General features: G+C 37.3%; 1 protein-coding gene across 2 annotated transcripts in view; it reads right to left on the reverse strand.

The window, feature by feature from the left end:
* The window catches only part of PCSK5 (proprotein convertase subtilisin/kexin type 5), a 264,877-nt gene that overhangs the window by 63,830 nt on the left and 178,597 nt on the right, over positions 1-22,450 (reverse strand). Inside the window, exons 13-21 of one of the 2 annotated variants that reach the window (XM_075725784.1) lie at positions 19,104-19,240; positions 11,821-11,964; positions 10,215-10,317; positions 9,470-9,663; positions 7,947-8,031; positions 5,221-5,318; positions 3,519-3,648; positions 2,330-2,445; positions 384-499 (exon numbers count right to left, since the gene is read on the reverse strand). In XM_075725784.1, the coding sequence (XP_075581899.1) occupies positions 384-499; positions 2,330-2,445; positions 3,519-3,648; positions 5,221-5,318; positions 7,947-8,031; positions 9,470-9,663; positions 10,215-10,317; positions 11,821-11,964; positions 19,104-19,240 (1,123 nt within the window). Of the gene's footprint in view, positions 1-383; positions 500-2,329; positions 2,446-3,518; positions 3,649-5,220; positions 5,319-7,946; positions 8,032-9,469; positions 9,664-10,214; positions 10,318-11,820; positions 11,965-19,103; positions 19,241-22,450 lie in introns of those variants that run through there. The other variant, XM_075725783.1, reaches the window with a different exon arrangement.

Consider the following 22,450-nt stretch of genomic DNA (forward strand, 5'->3'; position numbering starts at 1 on the left):
TTTAAACATCTTGAAGGGAAAAGAAGCAGGAAAAAAAGGGAAGAAAAAGGACCTTCAAAAAACAGGAATAATCCTAAGGTTGACAGGAAATCAAATCATGAGTTAAATGTTAATTTTGGCATCAAATGCTTTGGTCACACAATACTGACTCTGTGATCCTGGATGCTCAACTCTAGACACCCAGTTATGAAAGGTAGGCGTGTTGTAGTTTTTCCATTTAAGTTCCAACAAACAGTTCACCATCTCCCCAGACAAAGATGGGGGAGAGAGAGAGAGGTGGCTTTCTTTTTATTTTCTTTTTTTTTTTTTCCTTTTTTCCTTTTTCAATAATACGGATTAATCTATAAGTCTACAGGAGCAGGAGGACGCTGGGAGGTGTCAGTTCACCCCTTGTGCGTACATGTTCTGCAACACAATTGCTGAAGCACTTTCCGCTGGCAGAGATTGTTCTTTTTCACCAGCATACAGAATCCTCCCTCGGCCCAGGACTCTTCCGTGGCTTCCGGAGGGCAGCAGCAAGAGAAGGAGGGGAGGTTGAAGGTTTGGAGAGCATGACGTGTACAATGGAGGAAGGTTTAATTGGTCAGACAGGCAGATTTGGTTGAAGAGACCATTCAGGAGCAGGTAGCAAGTAGGAAATTTGGTCCATCAAAAGGAATTTCAGTCAACAGCATTTTTTTTTTTTTTTTTTTTTTTTCAGGAAGAGATATTGTGTGGTCCGACAGGGAATGATTGGTATCCATTTGTGAAAAGGAAAAAAAGATTAGAAACAGAATAATTAGAAAACAGTGGTATTTACAGCAAAGGATTTTGTTCTCAATTTTTATGAATCAAAAGAATAAAACAGTCAAACCACAGAAAAAGAATAAAACATTCTCAACAGAAATGCAAACCCTATAGAGTGAGTTAGACTAGTAACCAGTGCTTGATTGTCAGGCAAACGAAATGAGACTGTCTGCGCTTTGTAAAGTAACAGGGCCCACCCCCGCTTCTGGACTTTCCTCGGCTGACCTAGACTGTTGAGAACACATACTGTGTGGTGGGATCCTGCGTGGTGCATTGCAAATGCCTGAAGGCCCCACACACTGATGTGTTGCCTTTTCATGGCAGCTGCATTTGGAAGAATGGGGGAGACGGTACTGAGATGGGGTGTACAAATGAGGACAGATTTATCCAACCATATTAAAGACCAAACTGGTACGTCAAAAGTTTGCGTTGCAGAATTCAACTGCAATACCATACTGAGACTGTGGTTACTCAAAACTCTTAGTGTTACATTTCCTCTTCATTTGTCCATCTATATCTGACCTTCTCTGAACTTGCTCTAGATTACATTGGCAATTCTAAAGTCCTGACATAAAAAGCTCTCATGACTGGTTTACCAATACCTGTAATGTAACTTTACAGTGGAGAAAATACTTTTCAAAGTTTGAAATTCCAACAGGAGCTGTAAAGGTCCACAGAAACAAGACTCAACCCTGCACACTTTCTGTTTTTTTTGGTTGGTTTTGTTTTTTTTTTTTTTTTGAAGTCCTTGGTAAAACTCTTACTAAATCAAGTGGAAATGAGCTGGATGCAAGAGTCATTGTTAGCTTTTCGTACATCTGATGTCAGGTATCTTCCACACAGCTTAACATTGGGCTTTGTTTTGGCATGATTTTTCTGTTGGACTGCACTTGTTGGGCCGTATCTACCAGTAATTCACATAGTAACATTTTTAGGGAAGCATGATGTTATCTAAGTGTCTCTGTAATTGTGACATTTGAAAGGACTGAATATTAGTGAATAATTAAGCCAATCATATGCAATAAGAATGCTATCTTGGTTGTCACAGAGAACGTGGAGGAAGTTCAAATCTCCACCACAAATTAGATGCTCCCTATTTCAGAATTCTTTTGTTCTCATTACCCTTTCACATAATTCAAGCAATACTACAGGCACTTAAAATCCTTTTTACATACCAGCATTTTCACAGTTTGCAGTGGCAAAATAGATAAATGTGATTCTATTGATAGTACACCAGGGTCTTCATATAAAAAAAATCTTTTGAAAGCAATGGCTTTTGAAAAACGGATAAGGAAGGAAAAGTAGGTTGTTGGCAGGGGGGAAAACTATTTTAGGAAAATTCAGGTAAAGTGGATGTGACTAATCTTGTTAATAGGCGTAAATGTAGTTTTGTCCTTTTCATAAACCTGAAAAAATTAAGAAGTAATGCAGACCTCAAATCAAGACTGTAACAAAAGAAAAGAAACAGACCAACCCAACCCAATACATGTAAAAGAAGAAGCTGGCAGTAGTAAACGGGATCTTTTCAGAGAATTGTACTCACCATCCTTGCAGACTGTTCCCACTACACAGACACCAGTGTCTAGGTTATAGCCACTTGGACAGCTTGTACAGTTTCTGTCTCCTTGTCCACTGCAATCCAAACAGCTGGCATCACATCTGAAAGACAATGGCAGGAGTTGGTCTTATGGCCTCACCAAATACAGGATTTCCTAGGAGACCTCTTCTGTATTGCAAGGGGCTTGTTTACTGTTTCTAGAGGTATCAGTTGCTATAATAATAATAATAATAATAATAATAATAATAATAATAATAATAATAATAATAATAATAATAATAAAAAAAAAACAACTCCCCTGGCAACCCAGTCCTGCTTCGTTCCTCCAATCACTTTCTATTCACACTTTTTTACTAAATGGCTGCATTATTCTAGTATTTTGGAACTATGCAGAAGTAATCAACAAAAGTAGTAAGCTGATCGTGTATACATGAGCCAGCAAGGCATGAGCTAAAGCCACAGGATGGTAAAGACTGACCTGCTGCCCAGTCCTTTCATCATCCTTCTGGCTCCATCATATTTTCATTGTGTGTTGACTATTTTTTTGTGTGGAAAACTGTAACACATGGTGATTCCCTTCCTGCCCTGAACTCAAAGTGAGTCAATAATAAATGATTCTGAAGGGCAACAAATGGTATTTCTTTAACAGAAAATGGCATAGAAAAAAATATCCCTTCCTTGCACAGCACAGCACAGCAAAGCCTTGTTCAAGATTTATCCCCCCATTTGTACACTGACTCAGGTGAGCTGTTCTGGACAGCAGTCTGGTAATATACTTGTGCCATGTTTGTGAATATGCAACTGAAGAACTGAAATGGTCCTTACCGATAGTAATTAACTAGCAATTTAAAAAAACTAGCTTGACTATTTTGGTTTGTTGCTGACATGCAAATCCTCTGCTAGGTTTGTAAATGTCACATTTCTATGCATACCTACTTATATTCTCACTACAGGCTTTTTTAAAGCGAAGGACACACATATGTGCAAGAAAAAACACTTTTAGAAAACCTGCATGAATGTAACTCAGATTAAAATAAAAACCGCTTTTCCTTAATTTGCTTAGCATGCAATATATTTTTCCTATTTTTTTAAAGTCAGCAGTGTTTTATGTTCTCATAAGTATTATCTTTTTCAACACAGTAATAGCTAATATACTGCCAAATATCAGACACACCTTTTGCAGCTTTTGTATCCACTTTCAGTAGAGTGATCAAGGTAATAACTGCTACTACAGGACTGTACACATCTTCCATCTTCCATAAAATAACCCTGTGTGCAGTTTATACAGGCATCTACTCCAGCACCTTAAACCAGAGAGAAAATACACTGTATTACTGTGTCATGGTTTAACCCCAGTTGGCAACTAAGCACCACACAGCTGCTCGCTCACCCTCCCCTCTGCTCCCCCAGTGGGATGGGGGAGAGAATTGTGGAAAAAAAGTAAAACCCGTGGGTTGAGATAAAGGCAGCTTAATATGACAGCAGAAGAAGAGAAAGTAATAACAATACTAGTAATGATAAAAGAATATACAAAACAAGTGATGCACAATGCAATTGCTCACTACCCACTGACTGATGCCCAGCCAGTTCCTGAGCAACAATCGCTGCCCCCTGGCCAACTCCCCCCAGTTTATATACTGAGCATGACATCATATGGTATGGAATAGCCCTTTGGTCAGTTTGGGTCAGCTGTCCTGGCTGTGCCCCCTCCCAGGCTTTTTGTGCACCTGGCAGAGCATGGGAAGCTGAAAAGTCCTTGACTAGTGTAAGCAGTACTTAGCAACAACTAAAACATCATAGAATCATATAATCATAGAATGCTTTGGGTTGGAAGGGACCTTTAGAAGTCACCTAGCCCAACCCCCCTGCAGTGAGCAGGGACAGCTTTAACCAGATCAGGTTGCTCAGAGCCCCGTCCAACCTGACCTTGAATGTTGCCAGGGATGGGGCCTCCACTGCCTCTCTGGGCAACCTGTTCCAGTGCTTCACCACCCTCATTGTGAAAAATTTCTTCCTTATGTCTAGTCTAAATCTATTCTTCTTTAGTTTAAATCCATTATTCCTTGTCCTGTCACAACAGGCCTTGTTAAAAAGATTCTCCCCATCTTTCCTGTAGGCCCCCTTTAAGTACTGAAAGGCTGCAATAAGGTCTCCTCACAGCCTTCTCTTCTCCAGGCTGAACAACCCCAGCTCTCTCAGCCTGGCCTCGAAGGAGAGGTGCTCCAGCCCTCATCGTCAGTGTGCTATCAACATTATTCTCATCCTAAATCCAAAACACAGCACTATGTCAGCTACTAGGAAGAAAATTCACTCTAACCCAACTAAAGCCAGGACATACTGGCTAGTTCCTCTTATTGCCTAACAGACACCACCTCTAACTGCAAAATCTTACCATTTTAGAGGCTATGTTTTACCTGCCTTACTTTCTTTCAGACAGTAACATCAAGCAATAATGGTACATGGTTAGAATAAACAAAATTACATAATTTCAGTATATCTTTTTCTCAAAGAAATGCCTGTTGGTAGTTCTAAAGCTCGCACAAAATCTATGAGTCATTATTCCAACCCAGAAAGAAAATGGAGGGCATTACTGGAAATCAGAATAAGCTCTACTAAGAGGAAAAAAAAAAAGAAGAAAAAAGAAAAGGAAAAAGAAAAGAAAACAGAGTGTATGCACACTTTCAATTAGAAAACTTAGATTTTCATGTTAGCTAAAAGAAGTCTGCTGCATTTAAAATATATTCAAGAACTATCACGAGAATTAAGTTTTTACAAGTGAAAAATCATGTTATACTGTAACTGTGATATAGTAGAATAAAATCAGAGCTAAAAATACAGAGGAAAGGAAATGATGCAGATAAATGTCAGTGGGGTACCTGCACACGTTGCACAGGAACGGTGACATGGTTCACATTCTCTACCATTATGGTATTTTCCTTCTTCACAGCGGATAGCACATTTAGTGCCATGCAAACTATTGTAAAAAGGAAAAAGGCACAGTGTTTGGGCAGATAACAACAAGAGAGGACAACAAGGTCATGCACAAACCTGTAGTTCTCTTTTATTAAAAGAACAACACATATATTAGGATTCACCAGCTTCCTTCATTGGTCATATTTTACAAATTTAGAGGCAGATATCAGTTCAAGTGGGAATGAAATGCAGTTTTGCCCATGGTGAAATACAGAAACTGCTTACAAACTCATTGTAAATGCTACCAAGTAGTAGGGGACATAAAAAAAATGGAGAACGCCAAAAATGCTAAAAATTCAGGCATGTAAAACGCAATTACCCACGAGGAATTTGGCACAGGGTCAGCACCACTGTAGTAAAAAAAGTGCTGAGGGACTTGATAACAAGATCTCACGCTTCTCTTGAAAGACCAGCAGCATCTCCTGATACTATGCTATAGCACAGGCTAAGAATAGATTCACAGTGAAGGAAATCACCACCTCTTTCTGCAATAGCAGTTTCCTTTGCAACCTCCTAACTGAATGCCAGCTCTGAGTGGCCAGGGAGATTGTCAAGGTTGCAGTATTCTGCCTTCAGGCACTTTTGAAAGAGAGCACAAAAGAGTGAGTAACAGAGGAAAATGAAATAGCATAGCCATATTTCCGTGCTTCCCTCTAAGTAGCTGTTTATGCGTTCATGTTATAGGGTGTCTACAGCCGGTTTGGTTTTTTTTTAAGCTAGGACTTCTCTGCCATGTTTGCCATCTTCTGTGGAACCTCAGCTTTCATCCAATTCAACTCTTTCTCTAAAAATTCTCTTCAGCTCTGGGGATTGCAACCCTGGGTGAGTGCTAACCCTGGTTTACAGATTGGATCCAGCAAAATTTGTGTGTGCTCAGCACCGCTGGAAATTTTCAAGAGTGTATATGGTCCGAATTTAGAAAAAAAATTAAATTAGCAGCAACACACTTAACAACCCCTGCTTTCTTACTTTTTTTTCCTCAGCCACACACCTCAAAGTGCTTTACAATGCAGGTAGCATTATCATGTTTTTACAGATGAGAAAACTAATAATTTGCCCAAGTTTATTTAATGGGCCAGTAACAGGCTCAGAACTGGAATCCAGGTCTCGCAAGTCCCACCCAGGGCCCTGCCTATCAATAACTCTGCCAAAAAAACGCAGCAAGTTTCGAACAGCTGGAGAATATGAAATGCATGTCCTGCAAGGCTCCATTTATCCGTCACACCCTCACAGGCTACTTTTTGAAAATGTTACCAAAAATCAATCTCAGTTTGCTAATATTGCCCAACAAAACATGAAGCTTGGGTTCTTTTGATTTTTTTTTATATTTCAATTTCTTCTTCTCTTCTCACACTGTCTACTTGTCTACTTTCTTCAGTGGTGCTACAAGTTGCTGTTTGTTTTAATGGACAGGGAAACTCAGTTCCTGAGAAATAAAGAAAATGTGGCCATAACTTTTTTGTAACAACTGTGTCCTCTAAGGTCACAGATCTATGTAATCATTGGTGTCTTGACATATTTGACATTGTAGGAACTTCTAAACTGCTAATTTATTTATTTGATTTTACAGATACACAGAAGGTCATGCTGAGTCTATTAAAATTCTCCAAAATCTTAACACGGACTGCAGATTTACATTTTAAAAGGGAAGCGGATATTCATATTTCACAGACAGTGTAAATAGACCAGTGTTGTGATATGATCTGATGTTTTCCTTCCCATTAGATCACACTTCCTTTTCAAAGGGTCACTTTTGAAAAAATAAGATATTTGTAATAAAAATTGTGCAGGCACTTGGAAAATCTAGATGTAACATAAATACACAGAAATGAGAATACCTTTACAAAATGTAAAGGAATCCAGTTATTCATGTCCTAGAAACAAACAATATTCAGCTTTTACTAAAAGATGAAAATCCACTTTGACAGAAAGTAAAAGCTCAGTGTTAAAACATTTGCAGAACACTTGCATTCTGTAAGAACCCCACAGATACTAAATATGGAATATTTTTTGTGGCATAAAGCCAGCATGCATTCTGTCATCAGTTTTATAAGATTTTTGACCTCTGTTGCTTGGATCAAAAGGTCATTCATTCATAAAAGAGCTTGAAATATGTACTGCTGCTTTGTAGGTTTTACCTATCAGTTTCAAGAATGAAAGTCCCCCATACGAAGAAAAAATATCCACTGCTGTTTAAAGTATGTGCACACTATATTGTAATAGAATTGAGCCTGAGGTACTTGAGATAAGTGAATGACTGGATGTATGAAGAAATACAATAAAGATAAGAAAATAGTTTCTAACTATCACAGGAATGAATCAGAAAGATTAATATGATTCATCAGCTCTACCTCTAAAATAATCCTTGACTGCCACACTGTAGGTCAAAAAAGTGAAGAAGCCAGCTTTCCACATGACTGCGGCTTTTATTTTACCTGAAATGAAAGGTCTTCTAAAAATCCATTGTTAGCCAAACTAGCACATAGTAGCACAAGAAAAAACTAAACAGTGATAGAACACATGAAATGAGGGCCACTCAAGGTTAAATAGCTGATGTTCTTCATTGTGTATCCACAGCCTTGTAAGCCTCTTCAGGCATTGTGTTTAGCTAGATCCATCATTTCCTTACCTTAGGCCATGTTTGCATTCTGTGCAGATCTGGAATTCAACACATGTCTTACAGTTTTCACTACATTTTCGGCAAACAATCTTATCTACAAAGGAAAAAAAGAAAACAGCCCAGAAAACCTTGGTCAGTTATGTTTAATAAAACTATATGGATATATTATTACATGATTTATTGCTTTCTAGCTTGACATCAGGAAGAGAAGCAGCAAGCTAGACTAAAATAGCTAAATTCTGCCTGTTATTGGCTTTTTCCATCAAACATCAAATGGTTTAATCTATTTCTAAACATTTGAAGTTAGAGTTGTACCGTGAGAAAAACATGCTTTGAGATCATTAAAAAAACTTCATGAACATTTTACATTTACATTAACTATTTATAATATGGAAAATAATCTTTTCATACAGCAGTGATATGCAGTAATGATTGCCATGTGTTCTAAAGACTGCCTTGCAATTTACCTCTTAAACTTCCCATGCAAGCAGCCTGTCCTGTCTTACCTGATTTGGTGCTTAAAGACACACCTGCATGAACAGGTCTGATCTTAACAAAGTCAACACATAAATTACTTAACACCTGCCTTTTCATCTCAAGAGCTCTCTACTTTAAGAGATGTCTCTCTCACTTCAGACCTTCTGTCTTTTGAGATGCAGTGCCATCTACCTTTCTGAGAAGAAAAACCCCATGTTCCAATTTAATCCTAAATTTTCATCTATCCATCTAATCGGGTGGAAAGGAATTCTCTTTACTGTAGTTCTCACACTGTTAAAAATGGAAGAATTAAAGTAGTACCTGTTTTTACTAATCCTCAAAACTGATCACACAGCTTCATGATGCAGAAAGCAAAATGTGATGAACAAAACCTAGATGAACAAAGCTCCTGAGCACATATTTATCTTCTAAGGATTTAAGCACATGTTTGAGTATATGTCTAAGTATTTTTGCTAGCCAAAGCTGGAAACTAAACATGGGCAGTCTACTTGGCAATCACAGGAGGAAACTGAAGGCAGGTGTCTCACGTGGCAGAGAATTACTGCTTTTGGGTCATCACATCACTGCAGGTACTTAGGTCTGTCAGAAACATTAATTGCAACCATGTTTTACATCTGAGGAGCCTATTTTTCTTGGAGCTGCAGTTCAGTGGCAATGGTTGATTCCTCAGCTTTCTCTTCTATCTTGTACGGTATTTGAATTTGGGGGAATGGGGAATGCCTCATGTTCAGAATGTGGGCGCTGCCTGTCCCTTCCTGGAGTAGTGATAACCTGCTCTGTCCTGCAGCTGACTTGCTCTTGAACTGCCTTTGTTCTGTTACTGTTACTCCTAGCCACAAGTGGAAAAGATGTCCTGCCACTAAGCATGTTTTTTATAAAGGAAGATTTTTGAGGAACTTGGCAACAATTCAATAAGAGGAATAGAATAAGAGAGAGATGCATCAACATACACTTTTCCTGCTTTTAAGTATTCCAGCAACCTCCCCAGACCAAATTCTGTAGCCCAGAATAAAGAAACAACAAGAAATACTAACTCTTATCCAGGTAAAACCCATCAGGGCAGTTGGTAATACAGCTATTGGTTACTTCATTCAGGTAGTAGCCAGATTTACAGGTCATGCACTGGTCACTATGGCCTCCAACACAGGTTTCACAATTGGGTGAGCATTTTTTACAGCGTTTCTTGTCTGCATTGTAGTGACCAGGTGGGCAGGTCGAAACACAGATCCTGCAGACAGCAGGGAAGAGAAGGCAGAGTCGTTAATGAAATAACCTGCCACCACATTCCTGGACTATGACTGCAAAGCAGAAGTATTTCTTAGCATTGCTGCTTTTCTAATGATCACATGTTTACTAAGATGTAACCCTCCAAAGCATTGCATCAAGCTGCCCCTTCCCTTCCATTTATTTCCCTACAGCATATACTATCTCACTGGCAAATGCCTTGTCAGACAGTCATACAGTATCATTTTTGACCATCTACATTTCTTCCTATCTTATTCAAACTCAATCACAGAAGCTGTAATAGCTATCACAGATACATATATATAGCCTCTTATGTAAAAATAATCAAGAGATGGGAAAATAATTAGAGAAGGGTGTTTGAAGGCTGTATTTTAAATACTGACTAGCTAGAGCTTTTGTTTTTTCAGCTCCTAAGAAAATCTGTCAAATTCAGTGGAAAATGAATTTTCCATGACTGCAGCAAAGAGAAGAGGAAAAGAAGTTAAGATACACACTAAGAAATCTGTAGGTAAAGATTTTTTCTCTTGGTCTTACCGTGTATTGTTCTTAGATTTGTAGTAGTAGTGCAGACAGTCAGTACAATGATCTGGTCCTGGCCCATCACACCCTACTTTACTGCATTCTGCATTGCAGGGACCTGTAATAAAACCAGAATACAGGGGGGCAAGGGATTAAAACTTCTCATTTAGTACTTAGCACCCATTAAAAGATAGTATTTTAATGCAGAATGCAATTACTCTTTTTCCCTGTTTGATTTGAATTCCAAATAGCAATTTGGCTCCACCAAAAAGAAAAGTTTTTTAGTACCTGACGACTTTGCAAATCTAGCCTCTGTATTTATTCACAGTGATTTATAATTTTTAGCAAGTATGGCATGCTCTACAGAATCTATTGGTCAGAAGCTATTTCTGGATCTGAACAGATGCTTTCCTATTGAGTAACAACTCATTCCGAATTTTATTCAGAAATATGCAAAAGCTTCTGTAATTCATAATAAGGAATTATTAGCAAAATCACTTCTAACAAGCAGGTCAACATAAATGATGATCAACATGATCAGTGGCTACTCTGGTTACCAACTGGGTAACAACTGGTCCAAGTGGCTACCACAACCCAACTGAACCAGCCACCAGGGCCCAGATGTGCTTCTCCCTGTGCTGCTCCATGCTGTAAAAGCCTTGGCTAATGCTTGCTGATTAGCAAGTCTTCCATCTCACCCACACTCATGTTGGACTTGATGATCCTTATGGGTCCCTTCCAACTTGAGATATTCTATGATTCTATGTTTACAGTTTTCAGATAGGCCCTTCCTCCTATGGGAGGAGAGAGCCATCAACTCCTGCCTCTATATAGGTTAGCAAAGCCCGTGGGTGAAGTTGTAACTTTCAGGATCACTGCTCTCTTGTGAATGACATGCATTGAGTTTGCCAGCCACCTTGAAATTTCTCCTAATATCAGGTAAACCTGAAGTAAAGTGAGTTTGCTTCATACAAAACCTTAAGAAGTTAGTGACCTTTACAGCAGAGATCGTAGTGTTTCATCACTTATGAAAACAAGGAGTTCAGCAGCTCTCCATCTAAAACAGGGACTGTGGGTCTGACATGCTGTGGCAGGAGACTGTAATAACAGAAACTTCTAAATTGAACTTTGTCCTGCTGTTTGCTTTCCGGAGTTATACTTAAGATTCATCAGCCCTAACCATCTACATAATGCTCCTAACGTTGGATTTCATGTAGGAAACTGCCAACTTGACTTATTTTGCAGTGCCAAAAATCTAACTGTATTAAAGTCTAATGAAAAGGTTGAAAAACTTCTACAGGGATTAGTAAGAAACAACACAGATGTAGAACATAATGTTCTTTATATATATATGTGTGCATATGTATGTATATATATTTTTATATACTTACATGAAAAGCAGTGCATTCTTCATAGTATGCTAAGTCTAGCTTAAAAATATATCTCTATGCTTACAAAACTTATAAGGATGAAATGAAAATATCCAACTTTAAATTATGAAACACATAGTTCTGATCTTAAGAATCTACTTCACTGAACATTTTACATATGCAGAGTCTCAGGTCACTCCTTCAACCTATTATGTGTTCAGTAAACGCACAGAGTAAATGAATGTACGCACCTGAATAGTCGTCTGTTCCATAATCTTCTGTAGGGTCCTCAATGGGACTAGAGCGCACTCTTTCCACTTTTGGAAAATCATTTCTTGGTGAGTAAGGCTGGATGGATGTTCCATACAGTACTAAGGACCACTCTTTCAATTTGCCTAGAAGTTAAGTAAGTTAAAATCTAGTTTTAGAAACGATTTCTATTTTCTGTGTCCTACAAAAACATATCACTTGTAAACATGACTTTGTAGGAAGGTATGGAAGACATTGCTTTTCAAATAAGTCTTAAGTTTAATATAGATAGTGCAATCACTGCTTCACTATAAACTGCAAAAGCATACCTTCTGCAATCAGATTTTTACATGGTATTTTCATTGAGCTCCAGCCTCTTGTAGGTTTAGTAAAAGTTTGCACCACGGGTTGAACTCAATATAAACAATAAACAACAAAACCTCTGGCCATACAGTTATTTGGAAAAGGTATATGGTACTCAACAAGGAGTGTTTGCTCTGAATTTCACTTTCCCTCAGAACATTAACAATCCAGTAATTATTTTTTGAGATCTCTTAGCTAACTAGCTGTATTCAGAATTCTGACAAGAAAAAAAAAATTGTTTATTACTCAAGAGCACTTTTCATTGGCTTACAGGACACATCTTGATGAACAGGAAACAACTTCTTTTAAAATCTCCATGGTAGAACATCAGTGTCCCCTCCCTAGCCAGCATAATTTCTTATTTATTTGCCCTAGTTATTTGGAAGATATATCACTGCGTTGTCTGCATTCATCACTAATATTTTATCCTCTCAGTACTTGAGTGAAGAAAGAAAAAATTGTTTGCCTGCCTGAAGCATTATCTGACTTTTTGGTAATTTTTTTTTTTTCTGGAAGAATAAAAAGATAAATGTGTGTAAAGTCATCAGTTCAGGCCGTCAGGACACAAAGTGTGAAATTCCAGTCCCCACCCTTCTACGGTGGTAGAAATTCTACCTGGTGAATTAATTCTGTGAAAGAGCAAAAGCACTCAGGCCTGAAATAATGCCTCAAGTAATGATGCATAAAAAACACATCCCTGCTTGAAAAGATGGAATGTAAATTTGGTCTTATCCTATTCTCTTGATTATATTTATCTATGTTGGAGTAGCTAGTTGTAAATGTCAAATTCTCATCAGAAGAGAAAGGAAACAGAGGAGCAGGGAGTATTTCTTTTCTGAATTTGAAAGGTCCTGGTTTTGATGCTCTTCTGTGGTTAAAATACTCTTCCCTAGAAATACTATTCAAAAAGAAATATAATCCAGGTATGTCTCTTCTTCAGAAAATCACTCAGTATACTTCATGTAAAATTAAATTCAAGCAATCTTCCCCTTCTTTCATTTTAATGATACTCAATAATTTGAGCTTTCATATTGTTCACTTGGACTTTTTCAACCCGTGCAAGCAAATTACTCGGACCTTTACAAGTGATTTTCTGTGTTTTTCCCAATGTCATCTGGTGTCCTCCACTGACATGCCCAAGACAATATGTTATCTCTCTCCTTTTACATTCATCCTCCAAGCAGTAAGCAACAATAAGCAAAACTACTACCTGACAGACAATAGCCCAGTTCTTTTAAATGGTTTACACTGGGGTTAAAGATGGGAAACTGTTATCTCTCTGTCTCTTGTCAACCCAATTTAATCTTCCTGGGGCATAAATTTCTACACTTCATGTGAAACCTTCTCTGCTCCATGCTCAGTTTTTGAGAAGAAACATTAGGCCACAGACTACATCACATGGCAGTTGTTTCACACAGTAGCTTCCAACTTTTCACAGCTATAGCAAAGCATTACTTTTGTTAAAGAGACATTCAATCCTGACCTGATTTAAAAAAATTAACTGATGAAGAGTCTACTAAACCTGCTGCCAAACCACTGGCTAATTACCTTGGCTGTAAAACTGCATGTACCTTATTTTCAGTTTGTCTCTTCCTACCACTAGCTCACAGCCGTGTAGCTCTTTGGTCCCCACTAGATTAAAAAGACCCAAATCACGTATTTTCTTCCTGTATATACATGTGGGGATCAAGTTATCTCTCAGTGTTCTTTAGAGTGATTCAGCTGGGTCCTTAAAAGCACTTTTCTTTTTAGGAAAGGAGTCACACACAGAGCTCATTTTCAACCATATAGGCAATCATCTCTAGAGCCTTTTCAAAGCTAAAGCTTCTCCATGTACGGTCTCTGTCCTTTTTGTGTTTTAACCCACTTCTACAACATATGGACTGTAATATATTGGATGCAAACAAAAATGTTTGTTTTGCTAAGTTATTCAGATCTTTTAATCCTTGTCATTATTATGCTCTGAAGATCACTAAACTTTCCAAGGGTTGATTTTATACTTTTCAGAACACTGGTAAAAATACTGAATACTAGAAAAAAGTATTTGCAAGAACCCACTAAAAAAACCACAGGTAAAGATGCTCCTCAGGCACAGTGTATTGTGTCTGTACTTTACACACATGGAAGGGCTTTTACTAACATTACTGCAGCAAGGATTGGTGCTTTGAATGTATACCTAATGCAAAAGGGCAGCAAGGGGAATAATGCAAGGTCTCTCTGGAGATTAGTTGCCTTTTAAGAATGGTTCAGTAAATAAAGAAAGGAAAAATTCATGTGACTTGCCAGCAAATAAATGAAGTCTGCCTCAAGGCAGGTTTAATTTGCACAATGAAAATATTTCAATAACTAAGTATATATACATACACACACACTTTTATAATGAATAAACAAAGTATGCACATTTAGGCCAAAATCTTTCTTTCCCCATTTTTGGCTGATTCCATCATTTAGTTTGGCTAGAATAATCCTTTACCCTGCTTGTATTTAGTATGTAACAGAGGTCCCATATTGTATGTATAGGAGAAAGGGTATATCACAGTTTTTCACAGCAAGCACATGTCCACCTCCATAAATTCTACAGAATTAAATGCAGAAATCACATGCACTACTTTTATGAACTGGACCCTGCATTTCTTTACGGGTAACAGATGTAGCATTACCTTGCCAATGCAGGGATATGATGACATGTTGGCAGTTTGTTCTCAATTTGATTACAGGAAAACTGCAGCTCTTAATTATAAGACCTTTCAATAGCTAAACAAACACACGCACACAACAGAAACAAAAAACAGGCATAATGGTGATATCAGTGTGATAAACTGCAGGCTACAGTGATAAACTGGAGAGGCACCATAAATTACGTTTAAGCACCTTTTGTTTACTTCATGTTCTGTTCAGTGCAGAGACTAACCCCAACATGCCCCAACAGCCGAGTTTATCCACCACTGATATGTGGCAGGCACTTTCAAATCTTTCTGAACAGAAGTGTTACTGGACAGCTTCCATCACAGGGCAACCACCACTCTAGAAAGTTGGCGGATGTACTACTAGACAGTATACAATGAACCAGGATCCAAATTCACAACCAGACTGCATCTTGTGAAACCCAAATGCATGTAAAAACCTAACGAGTCTCAAGCACTGTTTCATGTTGTGGTTAAAAGAAAAGTGAAGCAGGATTCCTTCAGTGTATCAGCTTCCTCCGCAGCCCTTGGTTGGGCAGGTCTACCTTCTCCACATCCCCTGGTCTTACTGCCCCTTTTCTTCCAGAGTTGAGTCTTTAGGCTTTAGTCATCATGGAGCAAAAGAAATCAGTCCCATGAGATTAGCCACTGTAGCACTAAGAGTACATATAAAGTATTGAAAGCAATACATCAGTAAGACCTATACAACTACATAGGTAAAACAGCAGTGTGCAGGAACAGGTTTTAAAGTGTAAAGACGGAAACGTAGCTGGCCACATTTAGACTGTCCTGGTGACATAAAAGGGCTGTAAAAGAAGTCTGGAGAATAGCCCAGATGATCAGTTTGCACAATGGCTCCATGCTACCTCTTTTCTAGGCTTTAGTACAGGGAGTGTGCCAGGGAAGAGAGGAACAGCTGAAATGTGTTGCATTCTGTCTCTCCTTCACGCATGTTGGATGGGTTCTGGTCACACAAAGGTGAAGAGCTACCCTAACTTGTCCATCAAGCCAGAGACATTCCTGGCTGCATCAAGAATAACAAGTGCAAGATGGGGTTGAAAATCATTGATTTTTGTCTCTTCTCAGTAATCCAATTAAAATTAAATTACTTGGTTGTTGTTTAATATCTCCCTTATATCAAATTCGAAAGCAGTGAAAATTAAAAAAAACCCCAAACACCAAACCTTCCCCTGAATCTCTGAACACTTCTGCTCACAGTCGATGGCTGCTTTTCTGAATATATTTAAAGAATACCCCTTTTTAGTGTACTGGAAACTTTGCTCTGCATTTACTGGTGCAATTAACATCACTTAGCTAAGAACCTTTCACCACTGCAAAACCATGGTGAAAAGTGATCAGTGCAGATAAAATGAAGTGAAAACTGAAACACTGGCAATGCTAGTTTTTTCCTTTCAGAGCTCTAGAGGATGATAATCAAGATTTTCAAAATGCCATCCTTAAAGTTAATCACTTGAGTATACAGCTGACATTTAAATGACCCTGGCCACCCTAGAGTTACCACAGACTTTAATAACAAGTTGTTTGCTGTTCAACAATTATGGAAATCACACTGATTAACTTGGTCTTCAATAGGCACTTATTGGCCTCATCTTACATAACAGGTTTTAAAAATTTTGGCTTATGACTGCTGTTTAGCATCCATAAAATATACAGGTTATGCAGACAACTGAGACAGGCAATAAGAGAATATGATTGATGGCCAGGCAGGCAGAGAAACTTTTTTAAAAAGCAGAGAGATTGGCTATCTGGCCATCTGCTGCATTAAGAAGAACATAACTCTGCTAATGAAGAGCAGAAATAAAGAACTAAAACCCTCATTCAATTCCACCAATTTCAACAGCAGTTGAGTGAGGCTGATCTCTGTGTTAGATTTTTTAGACAGAAAACTATCTAAGCAGCATAAAATCAGCACTTCCATTTTGTCATAATTTTGAAACGACTGGGTTTATTTTTGTCCAAAGTGAAATGTATAAAACCAGTTGAGTTTGGCCTATGCACCACTTGGAATAAGAAGGAGACTGGACAACTCTATGTTCACACATTAGAATTCCTCCTGTGCCCTGGCTTGCTCTTAGTCATGATGGAAATACTCCTACTGAGTTTGTAAGCTGCAGGAGTGATTGGACCAGCTGGCCTCCCAGAAAGGCACATTTACCTTGAACAGGTGAACTGCACATAGCCTTCATTCCAATCTGAATAATTTAAGAAAGCAAGTTTCAGCTAAGAGGAAGACAAGGTACTCCACCTCTGTATCTGGTGGCAGAAACATTAATGGGCCTTTCTTGGACAAAACAGAATTGAAACAATTAACATAACTTCTAGAATAGTCAGCTACATGCACATGCCCTATCACACTAGCCTTTCTTATTTTAAATTCAAAGCTTTTAAGCACTTCAGTTCGCATTTTAGTCAACGTTTCTTTATGTGTGCTTTTTCATGTAGTAGAAACAATAAAAGCATTTACATTTAGTGAGGCTCATTTGAATAGTTTTAATGACTTCCAATAACCTACTAATTCAGGAACAAACATACTTAAAAATCCTGCATTGTTAAGTTCACAAAGATATATTTTTATAACTTCACGTACTTTAAGTTAACATCTATGTCTCACAATTCAGAATTGATTTTTAGCAAATCAATTGGAAAACTCTTACTGCTTTGTGAGTTCACTTAGCTGCCTGAGATGGAATGTATCTTTTATTTCACTGAATTATAAACTACTTCTATGGCTAATGTCATTGTAGTCCTAAATATATTTCATAGCAGAATTCTTATAATTTTTATCTATCAGAAAGTAGTAATCAACTAGATTTGTCACTTCCAATGTAATATTATTGCATTCTTACATGCTGTCCAACAAGAGTGTTAGTTTAGATTTAGTGATAAATGATTTCCAATACATCAGTAGTTTTCATCTCTCTAACATGTTTTAATCTTGATTATTCATTTGAGTGGTATTTCACCTTTGATTATTTTTATTAAAGGGTTTCCACCGGCTTTGATGTGAGGCTCTGAAGGAAGGACTATATTCACTCAGTATTCATACCTAAACAGTTGTATTTTTGTCTGTCTATAATGTACATATTTCAAAATGGGTTTTAAGGTTTAAATTTTCAGTAAGTCTAAATGCAAGTATACACTCATGTCTCATAACCAGCAAATGGAAGCATGTACTCCCGTGAGTCTCTTTGAAAGCCTTTCTCTCAATCTGCATTTCTTTCGAAGTGTTCATACTGAAATGTGTGAATGAAACTGAACTGTGCAGTGGGAATTAAAAGCAGAAGTACTTCTGTAGCTTCAAAAATTCTTACTAGGAGCACAGTTTGTGAGTGGACAAATGCCAGGTCTGAGCACTCTGCCCATACACACAGGAGCACAATCCAACCTACCAGTGGTAGCAAGCAGTGAAATCTCTTTCTCTTGTATAGTGGGATTTTCTGGTTGTGTAAACACCGATAAATGCCACTTTTTCTTATGGGTAGGATAAAAAATACAGAACAAAGAAAAACATAAGGAAAATAAATCCCTGGGCTCTATATAGCTGATATAGGCCAAGTAAATATGGGCCCTGCATCAGCCATGAAAGCCACAGGCAATATGAATACAGCAGAGTAACTCTGTGCTGCTCTAACTTATGTTGAAGACCTGTCTGATAAATCTATATTCAACCTCCAAGAAAACAGATGCCTGCATATGGAAATACTATAACTTCTTTCAAATGTGGCACATGCGGTTTCATGCAGTTTTGTATCTTTTTGCTTGAAAACTGCACGTAGTAAAGATTTGGCTTTGTTTAAAGCACTGACTCTTGGTAACCTGTCAGATGGTACAGGGGTCTGTCTCTGCTTGAGGAATTCATGTCTGGTATGATGTAGTTCTGAATGGCCAAAGTCTTTTTTTATATTTTGAGGCAACACACGCGACTACAAGAAAGAGGGCAGTTTACCCCTTAGAAGATGAAATTCTCCATCGAAACCAGAAGTAAGTGCAGAATAAAAGAGAACCACGTGTCTTAAATAGCAAACAACAGCAACATAAAAATGAAGAGTGTGTTGATAACTGAAATTAAGAATAATGCTCTTCAGAGCTCTGTCTTCACACTAAAACTGGTGAGATGTTCTAGCTGTAAATAAAAGTTGGAAAACAGTTAAGGCAGTATTAGCAACTGCAAGCATTCTTCTGAATTCACTGAGTCCAAATAAAGGTTAGAGTCATACCCGGAGTCTTGAAATTTCTCAGCTGAGATGGAGTGTCACAGATTTCCAAGATCCAGTCACCTGCTGCTTTTTCACTCCAGCAGTGAGTAGTCATAAACTCCCAGTTTTTGAATCCTTCCATGGAATGATCAAATAGCCTAAAATAAATCATGATATTATTTTAAGTGAACCATTGTATTTGGGGAGCTAAGCCTCCAAGTCTGCAAACTCTTGAATGATATCTTAATTAGCTAGTTCATTCATCTGTGCCTTTACAAAATTTTACTCCTGATGGTTTTCCCACACATATTTCAAGTACATTCAACAGTTTCTTGTTGTTTTGATGGGAGAGATTCTTTATGTGCCATCATTTGTCATAACGTGAAAAAGAATGGAAAGAGAAATCATTGCAAAAAAAAAAAAAATTGCTAATGCTGTTTGATAGATTCATGTGTCTTGGGAAAGTGTGTACAATACAGCATATCTTTTGCTTTAACAGCATGATGTAAATACAAAGAACTCATAAGTTGGAAATTTTCTGTAGCGTTTATTTTTGGCTTTGCATTGGAATACTTAAAAGGGGTTTAAAACCAATAAAAAGTATTAAGTGACTGAGACAATATTAGCAATTCAATATATGTGACTTCTTGTGAGGAAATAAAATGTAACTGAGACATTGGTCTCAATCCTCAAATGACCAAGGTAACATTCTCTTCAAACACTTGACAGAATTGAGTTTGGGTAAAACTGAGAGACTAATGGCATCTGATGGTTTCATCTAACCAACAACATTACCATAATTTAATTACCTAGGTATTGGGTGAAAAGGTTGGAGCTTAGGCCTGGATTATGATAATTTCTAGTATGGGGGCCCAGTTCAGAGGCTGCAATGTGATGCCGATCCCATGGGGCAAGGGGAAGGAGGACTGGCCAGAGATTTTATTACCGAAAACTGGAATTTATTAATGAGATTTTAGAAAGACACAGGAGAATTTGTGCTTTTATTCAGTGCTGACACCATGTTGCTTGGTACCCCAAAGCTATTGAAGGGAGGTGCACTCTAATCAAGACTGTTGCCTCCAATAAAATGGCACAGCTCAGCTTTAAAAAAAATACATATATATATACCCATATATACGTATGCATATAAATCTCTATATAGATACATGCATATATACACACTTACATGTATGCATATCTATTTTTTAATATATGCACATATATACATATATATGTATGTATATATATTTATCACTATTTTAATTTGGTCTTTATGTGTGAAAATTCCACTGGTAATAGCTATGCTTAAATATTTTTTGTAAAACAAGATCTCTACAATAGAAAACCTGCTAGATTTAAAACACTTTTCCAGAAAATAGAGAAAAATTTAGTATTAGACTACAAATATATTTTACACTCACTTGATTCTTTACTGTTATTTTCTAAGCTAATTTCAAGCTTTATTCTCAAAAGGTTGTGAAGTTCAGCAAACATTGGGAAAGCAGGATACTTTTGCAGCAATGTGAGCATGTGTCAATTTCTGGTAACAACTGCCACACAGGATGTGAATAAAATGCCGTACTTCTTGCTGAAATCTTTGGTCAGTCAGAGGCATGGGGTCAGGTACCGTGTATCCACACTTACTTCAATAGGACATGTATGGATCTGCATGCTTGGTGCACTCTATAACGCTCAGCCCAGAGCTGATTTTCATGCTCTCATTTGTGCAACCTTTTTCCATTTTAAATGAATGCTTATAATAGCACTCTTTTTTATTAGTGTTGATAACATTAAATCAAAATATAGATATATATTTAGAATTAGGCTTCATTTGCACTGATAATTGGGTGAGATTTTCTTCTGATGTAATTCTGAGCCTCTGTGTGTGCATCTATCTACATGTGTATGTAAATATATTCTGCCAGCAGAATTGGCCTGTTTCATGTCACTGTTAAATCGGTTGTTTGAATACAGCAAATCTCACAAACACATGGTACATATCATTTACTGAAAGGGTAGAAATTATTAAGCAGTTATTATCCAGTGTTTGCATGTGTGCATGTTCAATTTATGTAATTATGTAGGTTATTTCCAACAGTTAGTCAAATTATCATACCGTGTTCTGCTGATAACTAATGTATTACTTTCTAAACACCCTGTCAATCCATCAAGGCAGAAATATTCCTCTTTGCCACTGTGGCAACTAAGTTATATAGTATTGTGTAAGTACTGTGCAATTATATTGTAAATTCTATATTCACTGGGCTTCCATTCACATACATAGAAACACAAGTTGCTGTCTGTTTTTACTTTGATTAGTCCAATATTTCCCATAGTATTTTTTTGTTCAAGGGTGTTTATTTGTCATGTTTTGGAGTTTTAAATTGCTTGTCAGATTTCCATTTTAATATTGCATCATTCTTTTAAGTAATTTTGGGAGGAAGGGACAAAAATCCCTTATGACTTTATCATAGGTATATAAAAATACCTTTACCTAAAATACGTGATGGCTGCAACTGTAAGCTTTCATATCTCCATCCATGGAAATGGAGAAAATCCGTTAATATTCTTTCATAGAAAATTGACTAGTTTTTTTGAAAGAATACTTTAAAGATTTGAATTTTATAGAGTAAGGTATAAATTGGAATCTTGTAATGTATGAACTGTGTGTCTACAAAAGATTCTACAAACAAGTCAAAAAGCTACAGACAGATAAACAGAACAGTTAAAAAAAAAAGTAGAAAGATACTGACTCTGAGGCTGTGTGTATGTATATATTGTACATACTCAATGGTCCAAGTATTTTTGTGTTGCTCTGCTTATGCACTAAACTCTCAAATCAAAGAACCTGTGAGGCAGTGCATGGATTTCCCTTTCAGTGGTGTTAAATGAATGAATGAAACGATTGAATGTTCAGGTGCACTTTCTCTTATTCAGAAAGAAATACATATGGAATAGGATCTTTTAAGGAGCATGGAGCCAGTCCAGATAGTTAATTGATTTTGTTATTTGTCAGACTGATACAGAGTCAAAATTCATATCAAGGACACACTTACACACAGCTTATGATGGACTAGTAAATTATTAGTATATGGTCTGATGAATTGTCCATTGACTATTACAGGTCATTATAGATTAAAATAGTTAAACGAGATTATTAGAATAATCTGATAATTTTTATGACCATGATCATATACATCTACAACACCTGTGCTCATGCATATACCATACTTTTAAGTACCAAAGTGAGTAACAGCATTTGAATCTTTATAACTTATTTGTTAACATAACCGCAACAGAACGCCAGATCTGTTATACAATTACTCAGGTGACCTCTCTTAGTAACAGGACATTAAAGTTGGGATGGA

This window comes from Pelecanus crispus, chromosome Z (genome assembly GCF_030463565.1).
Source record: "Pelecanus crispus isolate bPelCri1 chromosome Z, bPelCri1.pri, whole genome shotgun sequence".
Taxonomy (NCBI): Eukaryota; Metazoa; Chordata; class Aves; order Pelecaniformes; family Pelecanidae; genus Pelecanus; species Pelecanus crispus.